The sequence below is a fragment of the Astatotilapia calliptera genome, chromosome 23, assembly GCF_964374335.1.
Source record: "Astatotilapia calliptera chromosome 23, fAstCal68.1, whole genome shotgun sequence".
Lineage (NCBI taxonomy): Eukaryota > Metazoa > Chordata > Actinopteri > Cichliformes > Cichlidae > Astatotilapia > Astatotilapia calliptera.
The window spans coordinates 6498452-6519898 of NC_137443.1; the positions used below are offsets into that span (position 1 = coordinate 6498452).

At 38.2% G+C, this 21447-nt stretch overlaps 2 protein-coding genes across 8 annotated transcripts; both read right to left on the minus strand.

Moving 5' to 3' along the window:
• Positions 1–483: 483 nt before the first annotated feature.
• LOC113016251 (cytochrome P450 2J2-like) lies at positions 484–8406 on the minus strand. Of its 7 annotated transcripts, none has more exons than XM_080296944.1 (11): positions 8223–8402; positions 8000–8096; positions 6846–6880; positions 4665–4827; positions 4415–4564; positions 4153–4313; positions 3522–3698; positions 3306–3444; positions 2886–3073; positions 1119–1260; positions 484–943 (listed from the first exon to the last, which is right to left on the minus strand). In XM_080296944.1, exons 3-11 carry the CDS (start codon positions 6870–6872, stop codon positions 768–770), a joined length of 1323 nt encoding a protein of 440 aa, XP_080153070.1. In that variant the 5' UTR covers positions 6873–6880; positions 8000–8096; positions 8223–8402; the 3' UTR covers positions 484–767. The 7 variants fall into 7 exon arrangements, with proteins under 7 accessions (XP_080153070.1, XP_080153069.1, XP_026014735.1 ...); XM_080296943.1 differs by having other exon boundaries at positions 8000–8101; XM_026158950.2 differs by lacking the exon at positions 6846–6880 and having other exon boundaries at positions 3306–3441; positions 8000–8406.
• An 836-nt stretch (positions 8407–9242) lies between these two features.
• Positions 9243–15385, minus strand: LOC113016257 (cytochrome P450 2J4-like). The gene is made up of 9 exons (XM_026158959.1): positions 15090–15385; positions 13874–14036; positions 13570–13719; positions 13088–13248; positions 12361–12537; positions 12137–12275; positions 11736–11923; positions 10167–10308; positions 9243–9901 (listed from the first exon to the last, which is right to left on the minus strand). Exons 1-9 carry the CDS (start codon positions 15288–15290, stop codon positions 9726–9728), a joined length of 1497 nt encoding a protein of 498 aa, XP_026014744.1. The 5' UTR covers positions 15291–15385; the 3' UTR covers positions 9243–9725.
• Between the last annotated feature and the right edge of the window lie 6062 nt (positions 15386–21447).

Consider the following 21447-nt stretch of genomic DNA (forward strand, 5'->3'; position numbering starts at 1 on the left):
CCCAAACACTCCCCACAGCAAAGAAGTCATGATGCAAATCAAGTCCTTTATACCCTGTATTCGATACTCTTTTGGTACTGCAACCATCATGGCACACCTGCTGCTCATTTTAATACAGCTTAAATTATTAGTTTTGAGAAGTATTTCTAAAATGTGGCAATAACACTTTTACTCAAGAATCCCTTGCCACCCTAGATTTTTCTCACTTCAAACACAGTTCAGGTAAAACAAAAAACTTTGACTGGGTACATGCTGATATATAGAGATATGAAAAGTCAAGCTTCAGAAGAGACAAATTTTCAGAGTTACTATTTGTTTAAGGTCAAGTATTCTATAAGCCTTCAAATAAAGTGGAAATTTTTATAATGTTTTCTTTGAAACAAGCTTTTCTCATCATAACATGACAGAATTCAGAATTGTAAAAGCAATGAACAGGCAGGTATCATATACTATGAAATTGTTAGCCAGCAAAGGGACTCAGTCCATGCTTTCACTTGCTTTAATGTCAGAATGAAAGGATAAACTAATCTCAGTTTTAGCTGGTTTAACATTAAAATGTATACTTGAATATAAAAGATTCACTGTGTAAAAGTTTATCAAAACTGGTATACCGGCTGACAAGAACAAAAATGACAAATCCCATTTTACACACACTATGAGATATGAAAAATACAGAGGGGTAGATACTGTATTAGATAATAAATGTGATAAAACAGTGATTCATCAAGCTGAGAATCAGGCATTTTCACTTTGTCATAGTTGCTGGTTTAACGTGTTACAGCACAGAGGCGGTAAGGTTGGGGACAGCGAGTCCCTCCCAGCTGGAACTGCAGACTGGGCTGCTCTCCAGCAGGTGCAGAGAATGAAAACCTCTGAAAGAGGGAGGCAAAGAACAGGAATAACTCCATCCTGGCCAGCTGTTCCCCAATACACACACGCTTACCTGAGAATACACAGCATACAGTTTTATTATGTTAGATAAAATAGTCACTTTTATCACAGATTAATATTGCACAAACAAAGACATTGTGGTGGCAAGACGATTACAAGGAAATACAGTATTGGGTTTCATTTTGCTCTTTTTAGAGTAGAACAAGAGGTTTTAACTTCCAACCAACCTGCAGAAAATGGAAGGAAGGCCTCTCTCTTGCGAAATTTACCATCCTGGTCCAGAAAGTGTTCGGGGTTGAAAGAGTGTGGAGTTTCCCACATTGACTCATCATGTAGGACCGAGTCAAGTGTAGCCAGGATTATGGTGCCCTGAAGAAGTATGACACAAAAAACTGAGATGCTAAAATTGTAAAATAATCAAAAGTGTGTTACGAACTTGCATGTTCATGTGTTTGTTTTGTGCAGGTGATGTATCTTTTTATGTTAATTCAGCTGTGCCAGGGCCCTGCTCCGATTGGTGCGTGGATACACCGCCCTGACGTGACTGGTCCCAGCTGGAGGACCCGCCCATTAAATGGAGACTGGAGTGCTATGGCGGGAGAGGTCCTTGCGTTTCTCCTCATGACCCAGCAGTGTACCTGTGGCAGCCGCTGGCTGCAGTGCGGCTTAGAAGTTGTGGAAGTGGAGTGGGTAGGGGTGAGCTGCCGTTTCTTTTGATCACCCGTTTTCTCCTGTTTTGAATTAGTTAAGGAACTCAGACTCTGTCTTTATTTTTTGGGTTTTGTTTTGGTAAGGGCAGGGGTGCGGGATTTGTGTAGATTTGTTTTGTTTATTGTTTTGGCCTTGGCTCACCCTGAAGTGTTGACACTCCCGTTTTGTTGTTCCTTTTTTCCACATTGTAAATAAATCACATTATAACGAACGGATTTGTTTGCTGTGGCTGCTTGGGTCTTGGGGGGGAAGCGAGTGCCTCACTCATGTTATTGCCTGGCCCTAGACGGGTGGTAACAAGTGTAATAAATAAAAAAAATTAAATAAAATCAGAAGAAAGAGAAAATATCAGATATTTAAACTAATAAAATTCATTGGGACAACACCGTGTTTACCACTGTGTACTATATCATCTTTTTACTCATTTTTTTTACTCATTTGCAAACTGAGGAGACCTGGTGCTGGACTTTTTTGGAGAAAATGTCCCATCCTTTCTGATATAGGAATTTAGCTGTTAGGCAGTCTTGAGTTTTATTTGTTAGATTTTTTTTGTTTCATGACTCTTCTACTATCCCACCTTTTTAGGACATGTTTCTGTAATCAGATTCAAAATAAGCTGATAGTTTTTATGAAATAGTAAAATATCTCAATTTAAACATCTGACATGTTTTCTAATATATTTCTGTTACATGTTGGTTTATAAAACTTACAAATCACTGCATTCTGTTCTTATTTAAATCTCACAAAATATCCCATTTCCATATATTTTAGCCAATAACCACAGTTAATAATAAATGCATCTAATTTATCAGGAATTTAGATCATTTTCTGAACAATATTCGAAAGACTCACTCACCTACAGGTTCAAGCTCACATAAACACATGATTTCTGTCTTCCCATACAATACTTGAAACACTAGTATGAACTAGAGTGAACAGCTACTTAATTAAAGTTATAACTTTGTGCAACTTCAAAAAAAATAAACAATGTTTGCATCATCAAGTATCAACAACAGTCCAAAATGGACAAATAACAAAGCTGAGGTCGAAGAGCAAGTGTAGGATCTCCTGAATACTTAGAAAGGACGTGGTAATCACCTTGTTTCAACAGTTTGTCCGTTTGTTTGTTTGTTTGTTTCGTTTTGGCGTTTATTTGTGTATTGTGTATTTATTTGCTTTTTATGTTTGGGGGGTTGGGTTGGTTCCTGGAGGTTTAAAATGCTAAGCCAGAAAGTCTGTCTTGGAAAAATAAAAGGCACTAAAATTATTAGTGGATTGTGTACCTTTGGGATTGTGTACTTATCAATTGCAGTGTCCTTGCTTGCACTGCGGGCCACATTGAAGGGGATAATGTTGCCCACTCTCTGGATCTCATGGATGACCGCATCAGTATAGGGCATGTTTTCTCTGTCAGTCATAGACGGCTGTCTGGATGAACCAATCACAGCATCGATCTCAGCCTGGACTCTCTCTGCGCAGTGAAAACAGGAAACAAGTTTAAAAATAAAGCTTAAGATGAAAATAAACTAAAAAACTAAAACTAAACTGAAATGAGTGAGACTTAAAAAAAACTTAAAAGCCATAATAACTGAGTGTTGTCTGCTGCACAGTTAACTGGGGAGAAAATTCTCATTCCACCTGCAATCAATATGTGATGGCAAGATGATTACACAGTATGCAGGCATGGTGGATATTATGCACACCTTGTATGTCAGGGTAGAAGATCATGTAAAGTAGTCCCCAGTGTAAAGTAGTGGTTGTAGTTTCGCTTCCAGCAAAAAACAGGTCCATAGTGCATGCACTTAAACTGCTGTGATCAAAAACTGAATCACTGCCCTCCTTCTAGCAGAGACAGGAATAAATAACTGTTGACATATTTCATTTGAAATGCAAAACGGAAAACACAGCACACCACTCACCTCTCCCATTTCTATGAGAAAGGCATCGATGTAATCTCTCGGTGATGCTGGGTTAAAATTTTCTATGTGTTCTCTGATTTTCATTTTTATGAAATCAGTTATGTGTCGTTTTAAAGTTAATATCTTCTGATGAGGTCCAGGCAGCCACTTCACCAACCAGGGCATTGTGTTGTACATCTACAGAACAGAAAGACAGTTACCAAATTATATGATGGCCTGGTAACAACTGTGACATTTCTACTTGTGTATTTCTATGTGGTACTAAAAGGATCCTGAATTAACATGTGTTGGGGAATTCCACAGATCCAAAGATATTGAAGGAAGTCTAACATCCAGGGAAAAATTAAATCTTTCAAAACCTTATTTTGGAGCAAAGTCAACAAACCATTTCAGTTTGGTGATTCTATACACTCAGTTTATGTTTCAGTGACCACTGAAATTAAAGGTTAATCTAGATAATTATTAACACACTTTCCAATTATGGATGTTCAGTAAAAAAAATTAATTTTAGATCAAGACATTTGAATTCAATAAGGTGATGTTTGTTACTTAACTATATATGACATGTATTTAGGACATGTTGTGATGTAATAAGATTAATAACTGTTGTTGCCTTTTTAAAGGAGGTTACCTGTGCCACTGTGGTTCCCTGTAAACGTACTATCTCGGTAAAGTTATTAAGAATAGACTGATACTGCTCATCAGTGTACTCAAATCGATCCCCAAATACCAAACAACAGATGATGTTTGACACGGCGTTGTTTAACAGTGGCTGGGCATTAACAGGCTTTCCTGTAGAATAAAGAGACAATGAGAATACGAGGCAGTAAAAGGCTTGTTGCGTAATGATGTTTGTGCAATTTCTAAGTGTGTGTGCGTGTGTTTGTGTGTGCCTTGATGATCCGCAAAGGCCTCTGTGAGATACTGGCACTCCTGCTGGATGGAAAAGTCCAGGGTCTTCTTCCCCAGACCAAAGTTTCTGAGTGTATGAAGAGTAAATCTCCTCTGCTGCTTCCACTGATACCCATTTGACATCACAAGACCTTTGGACACACACACACACACACACACACACTGATGCTGCTGGTCTAATTGCTGCTAATGAGATTCTTTTGGGGGAAAAAAGGAAAAGAAAAAAAACACCATTATTCCCAAATAAGTCTTCAAATATGGGTACTGCGGGACGATCTGTGAAATCTTCTCCTTGTTGTACCAGCGCTTCTCTCAAAAGCTTATAGCCATTAAGGACCACAACTCTTCCACCAAAGAGTCGAAGGCTGAAAATTTTTCCATATTTCTCTGCAAACTGTACACAGAAAGTGGACAGGTGTGTTAGTGAGGATGACAACTGTGTTTTTATACATCGCTTTGCATTTAAACATTTGTTTTTATTCATCTCTGACTCTCTTGCACGCTATGTTTTCGTACTGTTTCCATCCCCTCACCCCAAACCAGTCGCGGCAGATAGTTACCCGTCCCCGAGCCTGGTGCTGCTTGAGATTTCGTTCTGCTAAAATGCAGTTTGTTGCCATGTGCTTGATGGTTGCTGGGGTTTTCTCTGTATTATTGCAGGAATTTACAATATCCTAATCACACTGGTGGTAGATGTTGTTTATTTGATCTTTTTTTTTAACCCACTGCCAGGTGGTTGCAAGGCATTTATAATTCACCTTTTATCAGGGGCGGATCTAGAGAAATTTTCTTAGGGTGGCAAAGAAATCAAATGGGGGTGGCAAAATCAAAGCCTTTTTTTCCCCCCAAACACATATGCAGGTGGTTACATATGGTTAAAATGATTCAAATGCAGTAAGTATACACATTTTTCAAATAAATATAGTCTATAACTTAATTATTGTCTGTAGTCCACATAATTACACACTTAAGTTACATAAAACATGTGAGTTTTGATGTTATGTACTGTATAGCCTGTATAATAAATAAATATGTAGCCCAATAAGTATAAAATCCAGAAAGCTACACAACATGGGGTGGTTCATTTACAAACACAAGTCTAACTTAAGTTTCACACTGTTTTTTGTTAGAAAACAATCACATTGTTACAGCTTAAATTACACAAAATGTCAGAAATCTGCACTGTTATGAACAAAAATTTAAACCTAATCTTTCATGATTTGTTGGATTAACCCACTGAGGTCTGAAATACAACCGGCCATTTTTGACTCCTTTTGAGTTTCGGTTTGTATTTCACCCTCAAATTGTTTCATTTTATTTTTTCCCCCTTGCCTTGTTTGGTATCATTCTTTTCAGCTCAACTGAATTTAGTTGTTTTTTTCACTGACATACTGCATTAGTACTATTATTACTATTAATAGTACTATTACTGATCTGAAATCACACAAAGAACTTAAAATCCTAGTAGTATTTTTTACTGTAAAAAAATCCCACAGACATGTTGAGTAAATTTTTATAACTTGAAATGCAAATATAAATTGTTCATTTATTGTTCATTTTGTAAACATATACAACTATTTATCTAAAAATGCAGCCAATACACCTGCCGTTTGTTTTTTTCATTTTCTACAACCATTTAAAAATATTACTAAAATTAAAGTGAGAGAACAATCAGGTGTTGCAATAAAATGCTCCACAAATGATGTGTGCCAATAAAAAAAAGTTTGTCCACCAAAAGACAGAGGAGAACAGCACAGGGATAAACCTGCAGGCCTGACAACAGGAGGTGTATCACTCTGCTGGTTTTCTACTTAGTGACAGTGTTTACATTGCAAATGTGCCTTAGTGACATTCATTAGTGCCCTCACTGACACACAAAACAAAACGACTACACAACAGAACAGCTACACAAGACAACACAATACACTAAGTATACACTCCACACTAAACGTCACAAATCTCCCACATCTAAAAACTCTCCCTCACTCGCTTGCTCTGTCTCGCTGCCGTTACCGTCATTCCCAAAACTTTTCCCTCTTCCCAAACAACCAAATCCCACATGTTGACTTTTTTTTAAATTGGTCGACATGGTACATTTTTCCACCGATAGGAAAGAGGTGTTTTTTTCCCTTTCTTTACCGTTTTCCTGCTGTCCTTAGAAAATGCTTAAAACACACACACACAAAAACGTAACGACAGTATTTAGAAAAAAAGCATGGCTTATATATATTATCATAACTCTGGATTTACTGGCCTGTAATTAAAATGTAAAAACTTTAAAGTCCGAACTTTCAATGTGGGCTGAAATAGAGACTCAGCATGGCTGCAGCTTTTTGCTATGTCAGCTTAAAATAGTCATGTGATTTGGAGGTGCAGCGTGTCCGTGGACCACGGAGGGTTAATAACACTCACCTTCCTTCCATTTCCAGAGTGTAACATCCAACCACCTGTGTAAAATCCAAAATTCCCATGGTGTTGTTTAAAATGTGCTCTGGCACAATCATAAGCATGGCTTGCTACTGAAAACAAGAAAAAAGCTGGTCCTGCTATGGGCCGAACCATTTGTTAATGGTGCAGGGGTGGAACACTATCCAATATATTCAGTTTTAGCATTTATATTCACTGTTGACTGTAACTACGATAAAAACTGTTAATGCTATCTTATTTTAATAAACAACACCGTCATATGCAAAACTGGGGTGGCACTTGGGGTGGCAAGGGATCATTTTAGGGTGGCACTTGCCACCCCATGCCACCCTTCTAGAGCCGCCCCTGCCTTTTATGGATATAAATAACATGCTACAGTTCTGAAATGAAAATGAAATGATGCTTAAGGCTAAATCCAAGGTCATTTTTACATGCTGCAAGGTGATTGCCAACATGATAAATATGTAAAAAAATATATTTGAAAATAATTACATATATAAAGAATTACTTAAAAATCGAGTATCATCATTTAAAGAATTTAATAACTCATTCATTTTTAATTATTTTTTGTATTAATTAATAATATTTTTGTTATTTAAATATTTAACATTTTAATTCATTAATGATACATTTAATTAAATATTTAATAATGTATTTATTGACACTCCAAGCCCTCCATACACTTAAACACGCTATGCAGATTTAGAACTACACACGCATAGCACACTCATACCGCAGAGAAATGCAAAAATGTTTGTGTTTGATTGCAAAAGCAAAGCAGGAGTGACATTATTTCATTGTCGGTAATGTTATAAAACCAGCTCCATGAACTGCTGAATGAACAGTCTGACCTACAGAAGCACAAAGCTATTGCGAATCGAATAACAAAATATAACTTGCACATTTGATTAGTGTAACTTAAAGTGTATCAGTACAATTCAGTTAATGAGGCAGAGCGACTTTATTGGGCAGGCCTGGTGTCTTCATCTTAAACTCTAAACTTAGCATAAAATCTTTAAGTTTAATCCTCTAATGAAAACAATAAATGTGTATTTTAAAAGCGGTCAAACTAGAGTGTTACTTTAACCTGTCAGCAATTTGTTTAATATAACATATTATTCTTATGTATAGTGTCATACCTCTGCGAACTGCAGGTGAAGTCTACTAGGTCTGATGCGATGAAGATCGCCGATGAAAGGAAGTGCCCAGGGTCCAGGAGGAAAATTTCTCGGCACTCTGTTCTTTAAAAAATCAGTCAGGAGCAGAAAAACACACAGGAATAAGAAAATGCTGCTGAAGTCTATCCACTCTAACCCGAGGACACTGTATAATGTCTCCATGTCTTCAGTTGTTTGTGCTGACCTGTAGTTCGTTTACAGGTAACAATCAGTTGATCGATTTGTTAACTCCCCCTCGAGCTTTGGTTTCTTTTCACAAAGAGAAAAAAGAGAAACCAAATGCTTCATTACAAAACACGTGAGAACGTTTACTCCGCTTATTCGTCAGATGTGTCAGGGATGGGATAACACTCTTAACTGCGCCAGCACAACAGATCTGAGGTTTGGTACCAAATGCATGCGGTAAGCATGCAGCTGGGGCATGCTAGGTTGTGAAAACAGTGCTCAGTGCTCTCTTGTTGTACCTGCAGCTGCTGCAGAGGGGTCCAATGGCCAAAAAGCAATATAGTAACACAGATTTCTCTTTGAAAAGCGCATATTAGCATAGTAAAACCTTCACTGGCTGTAATGGTGGTTTAACCAGATCCCTTAGTTTCTGTAGATGTTCATAGAACTTGATTTTTTCTCAACAGAGACTTCAGAAGTTGAACTTCAGAACCTGTAATCTGCTGAATGCACTCTCCCAGTTTAGGGGTTGAAGCCTCCAATGCACCCATTCAACCTCTCAACCTGCTCCAGTTGTACCTCAGTCCTCTTAATCTCACAATTTTACTGTCACCAATCTGAAACTTGCTGTTTTCAACCACTTTTAGAGGTGTGTCCCATTGTGTGTCTGTACAAAGAACAGGCAGATTCCACACAAAAGCTCCAGCCAGCAATGCGGTTCACATCCAGCCTATAATTATCCTTTGTTTATAATCTTAAGATTGCTGAATTATTGGTCACTAATAGTATTTGTGTGGTAATAGTGCTTTCACTTAAGGATTTAAATATTTGCCTCACCATGGTTACTTTAGACGTGGTGACATTCTCTCACTGGTTATTTTATATCATGCACATGTGAAGATAAAGAACACCTCAGAATTTTCTTTGTGTGCAAAGGCAAAGGTTTGATTTACACCCAAGAAAAGTTCTTTACTTCTTCACATGCCAGAATGTGGTGTTTTATTCATGAAGACAACAAGTGACTCTGAAAGCCTTTAAATAAAGAGTAAAGTGTTTATTGAAATTTTATTTTCACAAAACCCATTTGAAGTATCCTGATTACATCATGCACTCTCAAACTGATAAACAGCACTGAAACTAACTGTACTCCCACCCGTCACACCCGATTCTGAAACTATATTGTGACCTTAAACACAAATCCTAATGACAGTGTGATTTATTTAAGCACATTGAGTCTGGTAGGTCTGACAAATTTAATGTGGTTTGGAAAAGACTTTAAGAGAGTTGGAAGAGAATGTATTTACTGCATATTTGAAAACAGTCCTTTAATACAGAGAGGACAAAAAAATCACAACTGGCATTATTCTAAAATTGTAATATAGGAGATCATCATTCATTACAACAAATATAATAGAATATAATAGATTAGCTGGAAGACAGTGTAATAATAATGGAAGACAGTGATTAGTTGTGATTCATTGTACTGAGAAAGATATGCCCTCGGTTTACAAGAACTGGTGGTTTAACGTGGCACGGCACAGAGGCGGTAAGGTTTGGGACTGCGAGTGCCTCCTAACTTGAACTCCAGACTGGGCTGCTCTCCAGCAGGTGCAGAGAATGAAAACCTCTGAAGGAGGGAGGTAAAAAACAAGAATAACTCCATCCGGGCCAGCTGTTCTCCAAGACATGAGCGCTTGCCTGAGTACACAATGAGACACAAGTTTTATTCACACAATTTAGAAGTTAATCACTTTGATCACAGATTATTGCTGCAGCTGTGGAACTTAACAGAGATACCATTAACAGACCGATCCCCTACCAAAGTTAAGGCTGTAACTGTAAATGGCTGCTAAGTCAAACAATTAATGGCAAGACATACTACTTTATTAATCTTGCCTTCTTAAAACACTTGGCTTGAAACATCCTTTAACTGGATTTTGAGGAACTGCAACAACTGACTAACCTGTAGAAAAAGGAAGGAAGGCCTCTCTCCTCCTGAATTTACCATCCTGGTCGAGAAAGTGTTGAGGGTTGAAGGAGTTTGGAGTTTCCCACATTGTCTCGTCATTTAAGACCGAGTGTAGAGCAGGTATGATCATTGTACCCTGAGAAAATACAGCCAGTTAGAAGCGTTATTTATTTGTGTCTCTTTAGCGTTTGTGCTAGTCAGTTTGTCATACATGTTTCTGGTATTGCTAATTGTTTGTGCATTTATTACTTCTACAGTAGACTATTCATTAGTACCGGGTCACTATAAATGCTCACTGAAAAGCCTTCAGTGAGCATTGATCCAAAATGCTGCAGTAAGAGCTCTGACAGGGACTAGAAAGACAGAACAGATTTCATTCATATTCACTTCTCTTCATTGGCTTCCAGTTAAATCTAGAATTAAATTTAAAATCCTTCCCCTTCCCTTTCTTTTTTCATTCTCTATGTGTTCATCCATTTCTTTGTATTTAATCATTAGTTATTATTAATGTCTGGCTCTCTTCCACAGTGTGTCTTTTTGTTCCTTTCTCCTCCCCTCACCCCTCGTCTGGTCACAGCAGATGGCTGCCCTTCCCTGAAGCTGGTTTTGCTGCAGGTTTCTTCTTGTTTAAAGGTAGTTTTTCCTTCCTACTGTTCCCAAGTAATTCCCTAAAAGGAGCCATCTGATCAAATCAAATCAAATCAAATCACTTTTTATTGTCACATCACATGTGCAGGTACATTGGTACAGCACATGCGAGTGAAATTCTTGTGTGCGAGCTTCACAAGCAACAGAGTTGTGCGAAATACAATAACATAAACAGGCAAAATATACGAATGGCTAAATCTGAAACTAATAAATATATGTACAATATATAATAGTATATGCAAAAAAAAAAAAAAAATTTCTGGATGTGTATACTAAATGTTTTTCTACGTGTGTGTGTGTGTGTATACACATATTATACAAATTAAATAGAGTCAATAAATAAAATATGTAAAAATATACAGAGTTGAGACATGTGCAAAACAGTGGCATTACTGTACAGTATGGAGTGCATAATGTTGATTGTTGGACTTTAACAATAATCAGCACCCCAAGGTGACAGTTATTGTGATTTGGTGATATCTAAATAAAATTGAATTGAAACTAACTATATTCATACTGTGTTTAATGTTTAGGCCCCAAGTATATTTTGGGATGTCTCAGCATCTCAGTCCATCTCATTTGTGTCCCATTCTCACTCTTGCTCTAGCTTTTATTTTCTAGCTTAAACACATTTTACTGGATATATTTTCTGCATTTTGTGGTGACGTTGGGGCAGCTTTTTATGGAAGTTACAGTGTTCTCACGTGACATATAGGCTTGTTTAACTTAACACAACAGGTTTAGGATGTTCTGGAATTCAAAACAAAACTTTATTTCAGTCAACCAACTTTGAGAATCCTGGCATTAGACAATAAAAGGACGGCTTTCCTAGTTTTTAATTCAAAATCTATCTGAAAAAAAAAAAGGAAAATGCAAAAGTGCTATAAAATTTCTCTTCACAATTGCTTTGTGTACCTTTGGGATTGTGTACTTATCCACTGTCGTTTCCCTGTTTGCAACATGGGCCACATTGAGGGGAATGATGTTGCCCATTCTCTGGATCTCATGGATGACCGCATCAGTATATGGCATGTTTTCTCTGTCAGTCATAGACGGCTGTCTGGATGAACCGATCACAGCATCGATCTCAGCCTGGACTTTTTCTGCACATAGTGAGAAAACAAACTGGTGGCTGTTGTTGAAATTTGGCACTATTAAAAAAGTAACTGATGTTTATGCTGCTTAGATAACCAGGGGGGAAATTTACACATCTTTCTCTCCCAACATAAGAATGATCTGTGAGAAATCTCTGAAAAAAACTAATAGAAAGATGGTCACAAGTGTGTATTCAGGATTAATATTGTTCATACACACACCTTGAATGTCAGGGTAGTAGATCATGTATAGCAGTCCCCAGTGTAAAGTAGTTGTAGTGGTTTCAGTTCCAGCACCAAACAAGTCCAGGGTGCAAATGCACAAATTGCTGAGACTAAAACCAGAGTCTTCGTCCTCCTTCTATCAGAAACACAAAAGCCAGAAGTGGGAAACATGTTTCATTAAAAAATGTAAATGAACAAGAACACATTTTGAAAACACTTACCTCCCCCATTTCTAAGAGAAAAGCATCAATGTAGTCTCTTGGTGATGATGGGTTGAAGTTTTCTCTGTGTTCTTTGATCTTGACTTCTACAAAGTCAATTATCTTTTGGGTTATAGTGAATATTTTTTGGTGAGGTCCAGGCAGCCACCTCATCAGCCAGGGTAATGTGTTGTAAATCTACAGAACAGGAAGACAGCCAATAAAGCATCTGACACCCTGGAAACAGTTAGCTTTCAAAGATATTACATCACATGGTGTCCCTGCAGTTCACTTATCAACTACCCATGGCAACCTACTAGAAGTAAACAGAATAACCAATATGTTAATGTTAAGTAGCTCAAATTGGACAAAAGTAGGCTTAAACTGTGATAGACAGTAATGAAAAGTAACCAAGCAAATTCATTTAAACACAATTTTAAAGTGCACTTTAATTGCAATTAATATCAGTTTTACATTGCACCAGATTTCAAAATATGTAACTTTCTTCCTCCACTGTTTTTAAATGAACTCGACATTGAAATATTTCTGCTTTTGGATATCAGTGACAGAATCTGAGAAAAGGCAGAGCTTTGGAGGAGTCTAATATGCACAATAGTTATGCTCCACTAACTGCTCCGTTTGCAAAAACAGCTTGGGCTGCACAAAAAAGTTCAGTTAAAGTGGTTTTATATATGTTCTGTATGAATCCTGAGTCAAACAACAACTGCAGTATGTAAAAGAGTTTCACCTGTGCCCACATGGTTCCCTGCAAGCACACTATCTCATTGAAGAGCTGCAGAATTGACTGAAACTGCTTGTCAGTGTACTCAAATCGATTCCCAAACACCAGACAGCAAATGATGTTGGACACAGCATTGGTTAACAGTGACTGGGTATTAAAAGGATTTCCTGAAAGAGGCCATTAGACAAAAAATTTGAGTAAACTTATATTAATGAATTTTGGATACTTTAAAACAAATTTTACATGGACTTATGTTTAAGTTTAAAACGTAGGAAGTTGTTGTGTGTTTCACTATGACTGTTTGAATAGTTGGATTTAGAGTCTTATGTAGTAATGTGTGGGTTTACGTTGTCATGCAGAAGTTTGGGGTAAAGTAAAAGGATATAGCCATATTAACCATTAATGGTTATTATTAACGAAGATTAAAAAAAAAGTATTATTACTGTGTTATCATAAAAAGTGTGAGTTTAATGTGTGTCTGTGTGTGCCTTGGTGATCTGCAAAAGCCTCTGTGAGATACTGGCACTCCTGCTGGATGGATAACTCCAGGGTCTTCTTGCCCAGACCAAAGTTTCTGAGTGTATGAAGAGCAAATCTCCTCTGTTGCTTCCACTGATACCCATTTGATATCACAAGACCTTTTGGAAAAACAAAACTGCGTTAGACGCAAAGTAACTTAAAATCAAAGTCAAAAACATATTGACTTAAGTTTTAACATTGCTAAAAAGGTGACAGGCTAGTGATGCTGGTCTTATTAAAACTTTTTAAAAACTTTTTAAGTAAAATTATCACCTTTATTCCCAATCAATTCTTCAAACATTGGTAGGCTGGGGCGATCCATGAAGTCTTCTCCTCGTTGGATTAGGGCTTCTTTGACAAGCTTGTAGCCATTAATGATCACAGTTCTTTGACCAAAGAATCGAAGGCTGAATATGTTTCCATATTTCTCTGCAAACTGAACATGAACAGAAGATTCTGTTCAGTGCTGGGTTGGGATCTGCATAATTTGTTTTAGTTACTTCCTATTCTGAATACAAATACAGCTTCACACACTTTAATGTCTATTTCTCTCAATAAATAGACAAAAATGACAACAAAAAGAAATACTTTATTTATTCCATGGGTATCTATTTTTATGTAAGAAAATATTAAGGACTACGCTGAAAGCTCTGTGACTCTTCTGCCCTATTGCACATTTCAAAAGCATCCATCCATCCATCCATTCGCTTCCGCTTATCCTTTTTCAGGGTCGCGGGGGGTGCTCGAGCCTATCCCAGCTGTCATAGGGCGAGAGGCAGGGTACACCCTGGACAGGTCGCCAGTCTGTCGCAGGGCTAACACACAGGGACAGACAACCATTCACACTCACATTCACACCTAGTGGCAATTTGGATTATTCAATTAACCTATCCCCACAAGCTGCATGTCTTTGGACAGTGGGAGGAAGCCGGAGTACCCGGAGAGAACCCACGCAAACACGGGGAGAACATGCAAACTCCACACAGAAAGACCCCGGCCTGATGGTGGAATTGAACTCAGGACCTTCTTGCTGTGCGGCAACAGTGCTAACCACTGTGCCACCGTGCTGCCCATTTCAAAAGCAATTAAAAAAAAATAAACTTGCTTTATAAATGTCCTGTCTGCTGGTTTATTACTTTCCAACCCACAAGTGACTCATGATAACTGTTGTCTTCACTGTAGAATGCACACACACACACACACACACACACACACACACACACAAAGGACAGACAATATATATAATATGGATAACAGTGGTGAAGATGAGGTGTTTGGTGGGGGCGCCACATCATATTCTGGTTAACACCCCATAGAAAATTGGGCAGGCTCTGCACGAATACATACTAACCTTTCAAAAAGAGAGCAACAGCACTTTAAATGCCTGGTGCACACGATTTTTATGACATGAAATAACAACAACAGCAACAAAAATATTATTATTATTACTACTACTACAACTACTACTAATAATAATTAGTATGTATACCTCTGCAAACTGCAGATGAATTCTATCAGGTCTGATGCGATGAAGATTTCCAATGAAAGGCAGAGCCCTCGGTCCGGGAGGAAAGTTTTTTGGCACTCTGTTCTTCAAAACTTCAGTCGTAAGCAGAAGAACAAACAAAAAGATTAAAATGCTCCTGCCGTCTATCCACTCTAAGCCAAGAAGGCTGTATAATGTCTCCATGGCTTCGCTTAGTGAGGCTGTCGCTTAATGTTGAGATGGACTATATCTGCAAATATGACGATGATTGTTTTATAGCCGGAGGACGTGGAAAGACTCCAGAACAACGAACCGCGGTTTGCTTTCAAAATAAAAGCACGTGGTTAAGATAAGATAAGATAAGACTTTATTGATCCCACAACGGGGAAATTTTTGCGTCACCTCAGCTCAAGTACAGATATATGAAGGAAATACAAAAATACAATTAAGTACAATCAATGAAAAAAAGTAAGATAATACACTATATACAATGGTAGCATACACAGTATGTGATTATGGATATACTTGGAAATATGGAAGACATAAACTATATAGCTTGGAAGGTCATGGAAGGTCCATTATGCATGAAGTGGTGACCGTGGATGTTCACAGTGTCCAGTGACTTATGACATCGTGATTGAGGAGTTATAGAGTCTAACTGCTGTTGGGATGAATGATCTGCGATCTGCGAAAAGACTTAACCAATATAAAATTACACTACATCTCTAAGACACTCTGTTACAACTGTTACACCTGTACCAGGTGGTTAAGAAAAATCGGAGTTGTAACAGTGTATGAAGTTAGGAAAATTTAGGGCTATGCTAAGGAGGAACACAGGTAACAGTGCTTGTTTCAGGTCTTAGACACACGGTGTGCTTTCAGTGTAGGATTATTGTTTTCGTACATTTATTAATTAAGAAAACACCCGAGAAATAAAACTTTTACCTTTTAGTTAAATTTAGAAAGCTTATGGCTTTGTTTTTCACTGACTGTCTACTTTGTTGTTTTTTCTCAAAAAATTACGTAATATATTTATTAAATATTTCATTCACAAAGATCTCATTTGTGATTTAAGCACGATCAGTTTTTGAGCAGTATATTTCAGACCTCTACTGGCCTTTATGGTTTACAGTAGTTGGTATTCTTCTTCTGGGGACCTTTGGGTTCTTGCCATAATTACATAACATATTCAGAGCCAAAGAAAACAACACACTCAGTGTGTGAAACGTTTAAACCGCCCAGTAGGTTAAAGGCACTGGCATCTTATCTTGAAACCCGACTCCTAAGTTGGTTTGGAATGTGGGAAGAATAATGAGGAGAACTTTAAAGAAAAATTATTTAAAATGATACAGTTAACAAAAGATATCGGTGTGCCTTTTATTCGAATGGATTGCTTTTATGTATATACACTGCCTTAAGAGAATAGTGATTAATTGTTTAAAATGTATTTTTTTTAAAAAGGGGGAAAGTAAGTTGAACTGAACAAGGGGAAGTTAAAGTAACAGAGTCGTTTGTCAGTCATTAAATGCTGCCCAATAATTAATCTCTATACAACAATTTGTTTGCAGGTTTGTGTATTCCTGCTATTACATTGAGGCCGACAGTTGAGCAAACTTCTTGGCTAGCGCCCCCCAAATTGCTATTCGTGTGCATTAGTCTTTTGCATCATCCAGCTGTATTGAAACACTCAAATGGGAATGAATGGGTTGTTAATACTGCAAATTTGTTTCCCATAACATTTGGATTTAACCAATAATATTTAGAACTGGCACATATACTTAACATGTTTATGTTACATTTAGATTTACATTAAAAAGTCTGCAAATATCTGTGACTTGAAAAGTAATATCAAAGCAGACTTTTAAGAAGTTTGGAGCTAAATGTGATACATTTTGAAGTTGTTTTCAGCATGCTTCAATTTACAATCAGCTCCATAGTAACCAGCTGGAAGAGCTCAACCTCCTGACTTGTTATTTACATTGGAATTCCCAAGAGGTCCTCAGTCTTATGTAACATGGTTGGGGCCTCCACTGAGGAGCTTATGTCCACACTTCATTTGTTCCTATGCTTGTTACACAAAAACTAGCAGCCATCCTGAAAGTTAGAGGTGGAATATATGAAAAAAGTAAATTTGGTACAGATCTTTTTATCGTTACTTTCCAAGCCATGTGTGAAAAGAAAAGTCTTTTGTTCTTTTTTTAACATAATTTTAAGTTGTCAGTGCCACCAGCTAGCCATGCTAGCCATGCTAGCTGGTGGATGTTCTGTTTTGTTTATTCTGTAAAATACCAGCAGCCTTAGTTCCCAAACAGCCACAGGGCTTTGCCTTTTTCAAGAAATGTTTTCACTGGAGTTGACTTAAAAACAACGGAAGTTGCAAAAGTCTCTGATAAAAATACAGACTGCTGAAAAATTAAAGGAAAAACGTGAACCCTTGACTCAGGTGGTAAGTTTCTACAAGTTTCTTGCATTGCTTCATTAAGTAAAGTACTTAATACTCTGACAGTGTAGCGGCATCTACACTTTTAGCTCTATACTACGTACAAAATGGCTGAGTTGAATTAAAGTCATGTCAGTTTTAATTCAGTTTTATTATAGCATCAATTTACAATAAGTTATCTCAAGTCATAAAAGGTAAAGACACTTGCAAATCAAATCAGAATTTGTCAGTTGCTTTAATAAAGTTGGTTTTCTGCTTCTATTACACTTACACTTACACTAAAGAGAGAGAGAGAGAGATAACATTCTCTGCAGACATGAAATGCGGGAGAGAGTATAACGGTGCAGCGATTAAGGATGCCGTGCAGGGGCGTCTGCCCTCCCTGCACGGCATCCTTAATCACGCCCGCGGAGTTATAAACACGGGGACTCAGGGGTATGGGGCGCCGTTTGTAAAGTGAAACATGCTGAAATTAACGGCAACATTTTTCCACATTTAGCTCAAAACCTTACAAAAACATATTTTTTCGAGTAAATTTTTACAACATTTAGTAAAATATTTGTAATTTTTCATCAAATGTTAAATATTAAATCTAAATGTTAAATATTAAATCTAAATGTTAAATGTTAAATCTAAATATTATATTTAAATCTAAATGTTAAATCTAAATGTTAAATGTTAAATCTAAATGTTAAACATACCCTCAGTTTTTGGCAACATATTTCAGACCTATGCTGCCCTGTATGATTCAACGTAGCTGGCATTCTTCTTCTGGGGGCCTTCTGAGTTCTTGTGCCCTTGCCATGACGACATAACACATTTAGGAGCAATGGGAACGACTCAGCCAGTGTGTGAAAGGTTTAAACCTTTGGTACAGCCAGTATGTGAAAGGTTTAAACCTTGTTACAGCCAGTGTGTGAAAGGTGTAAACCTTTGGTACAGCCAGTATGTGAAAGGTGTAAACCTTTGTTACAGCCAGTATGTGAAAGGTTTAAACCTTTGGTACAGGCAATGTGTGAAAGGTGTAAACCTTTGGTACAGCCAGTATGTGAAAGGTGTAAACCTTTGTTACAGCCAGTATGTGAAAGGTTTAAACCTTTGGTACAGCCAGTGTGTGAAAGGTTTAAACCTTTGGTACAGCCAGTATGTGAAAGGTGTAAACCTTTGTTACAGCCAGTATGTGAAAGGTTTAAACCTTTGGTACAGCCAGTGTGTGAAAGGTTTAAACCTTTGGTACAGCCAGTGTGTGAAAGGTTTAAACCTTTGGTACAGCCAGTGTGTGAAAGGTTTAAACCTTTGGTACAGCCAGTATGTGAAAGGTTTAAACCTTTGGTACAGCCAGTATGTGAAAGGTTTAAACCTTTGTTACAGCCAGTGTGTGAAAGGTTTAAACCTTTGGTACACCTTATTTAATCACTAGTGTACATATATTTATATTTATAGATACATATATATTTAGTAGGGGTGCAACGATACACAAAATTCATGGTTCGGTTCGGTTCGATACTTTGGTGTCACGGTTCGATATTTTTTCGATACAAAATAAAATGTTCATGCCTTTTTAATTTGTCATTTATTAAAATTATAAATATATATTTTAACTCAAAAGTACAGTTTTTAAATTTAACCCTAACCCTAGTGCGTGTTTTTTATTTTGACAGCGAATGCGCACCTGCGGACCACTTATGTGCACCCCTGGTTATTTAGCTCATCATATCGCAGCCACAGAAATTATTTTGTCCATGAAACCATAAAGCTGCACTTTCTTTTTGCCTTATAGTCTGATTTGTCATAACTTTTCCGTTTTGTGGTAAGCTTTTCTTTGGCTGTCACTTCTTCACCCTGACCTGTCTTATTTGGCTCAGCAGAACTGAAATATATATCCTGCTGCTTTTACACACGCACTCACATAAGCTCAGCAATTCTCTGCGCGATCAACCTCTCACATGTTTAAGCTGCCGGAGATTTCACTTGTCATGTTTGCATAGTAAGCTAACGATTGATAAGACGATGTCAGAGGAATTGGTGCGCAAATTATCATCACTCACCAATCAGTACTGTCGCTCTCTATACACAGTTCACACGATTGCAAAGTGAAAGCAAAAAAACAAGCGCAAATTCAAACGATTTCAATATGTCACATATTGACAGTGGCTCACCAATGCCAAAGACATAATTACCCAGCTACATTTCCAAAAGAATGCAAAAGCATTGACATATATTTTTCCTTCCTACAATAGCCGGACGGGCAGGGCAGAGATAGATTTTGGTAGCCCGACTGGAAAAATCGCTAGCCCCAGGACGTCGGGCTAGCGATATTGCTAGCCCTGTATCTGATTGAGGAATCACTCATCTTTGGAAAAGAGAGTTTATTACAGAGAAATGTCTCTTTCCAAAATAAAAGCTATACTATCCGCTTCTTCTGGGCTATATTCTCAGCAGCGTATTAAACATATCAGGTCCCCATAAGGAGAATCATGTGCTAACGGCTGTCTAAATGACTCAGGTAAAGTTTGTAGCATGCATGCTTGTTGTTTTTGTCTTTGCACTAGGATGATGTCGCATAAATGTGCAGTCATATTCGTTGTGTTCCCACTAGTGCTTTCAGGTTAACCTCGTTAAAATGACCTTAACGCCACAACACGGCAAATCTCCGTTAAAGAGCTACCCCTGATAGCCCCGTGCATGGGGCTAGACGGCCAACACGTTAACGAGCTAACTGCGCTAACACACTAGCTCCCACTAGGGTTGCCAACCGTCCCTTAAAATACGGAATCGTCCCGTATTTCGAAACAAAAGTACACGTCCCGTATTGAGCTAATAAGGGACGCACTTTGTCCCGTAATACAGTGAGAATCAAAAGTGGCCTATAACTTTTAATGGAATTAACGCTTTGTTTGAAAACATAATTCCCAGCCCCTCTCCTGCTTTGTGACCAATGAGCTGACAGCACACTTATGACAATAAGTGTATGACAATTCAGATTACCGCTCATCTCATTGGTCGAGGAAAGGTCGCTTGCGGAGAAAATACTGGAAGACAACAGATGACCACAACAAGAAGCATGGCCAACAGGGAAACAAACGCCGACACTGCGGTGCAAGTCTCGGACGACAGTACACCTAAAGCTGGGCAGACACTGTGCGATTTTTTCAGTCACGTTATTCAGCTCCTGCTCAAACTGCACGATTGACTCGCAGGGTTAGAAGTTGGTAGGTCACGATGCAGGTCTTACACTATACGACCCGATGCTCTGATGCGACCTGAGAGCTCACACTGTGCCTCCATAAAATTAAGGTTATAACAGAAAATCTGTCGCTCGCTCGCTCTCTCTGTCTTTCACTCACACAGACACACCACCACCACCAACTTTGCTAAATTGCTAATGAAAAACATTTATCAGGCAGCTGTGATTGAGCAGCAGTGTAAATCCAACTATTTTCACGGTTGTTGTGGTCGTGATCATTTTGTGATGCCACATCGAAAAGGCTCGGATGAGCTTTCCAAAGTTCTAAAAGTTGTGCCTCCATCGCTTGTGTCCAGATCGCACGCTGCACAGCCGTGCTGCAACGTCTTTTTCACCGACGTTTACGTGTTTGCGCGTGAGCAGTGTGAGCGGCTGTGGTGAGACCCTCACGAGCGATTGATGATCGGGAGCTGGTCGTGAGGTGTTAATCACTTCTCGTTACCCCACGTATACTACACGACGCACGATGAAGGCCAAAATCGGGCCGATCGCCAAAACCGTCGCACGACTCAAAAATCGTCTCAAAATGGGCCAAAAATCGCACAGTGCGAGCCCAGCATTAGAGCAGCAATATTTGTTCCCCTCAGAGAAAGGGAAGAATGGGAAAAGGAAAACACCTGGCTGGAAAAAGTTAATATGGGCATGTGCAGTGAATATCAGCGCTATGTGGCCAG

Coding starts and splice junctions, on each gene's coding strand:
- LOC113016251 (XM_026158949.2), bottom strand. CDS start 8,200: ATGGAGACATTATACAGTGTCCTCGGGTTAGAGTGGATAGACTTCAGC. Junction 3,699..4,152: donor AGGGAACCACAGTGGCACAG/GTAACCTCCTTT, acceptor TCTGTTCTGTAG/ATGTACAACACAATGCCCTG. Junction 3,074..3,305: donor CTTCTACCCTGACATACAAG/GTGTGCATAATA, acceptor TTCACTGCGCAG/AGAGAGTCCAGGCTGAGATC.
- LOC113016257 (XM_026158959.1), bottom strand. CDS start 15,290: ATGGAGACATTATACAGCCTTCTTGGCTTAGAGTGGATAGACGGCAGG. Junction 12,538..13,087: donor AGGGAACCATGTGGGCACAG/GTGAAACTCTTT, acceptor CCTGTTCTGTAG/ATTTACAACACATTACCCTG. Junction 12,276..12,360: donor TTCTCTTAGAAATGGGGGAG/GTAAGTGTTTTC, acceptor TGTTTCTGATAG/AAGGAGGACGAAGACTCTGG.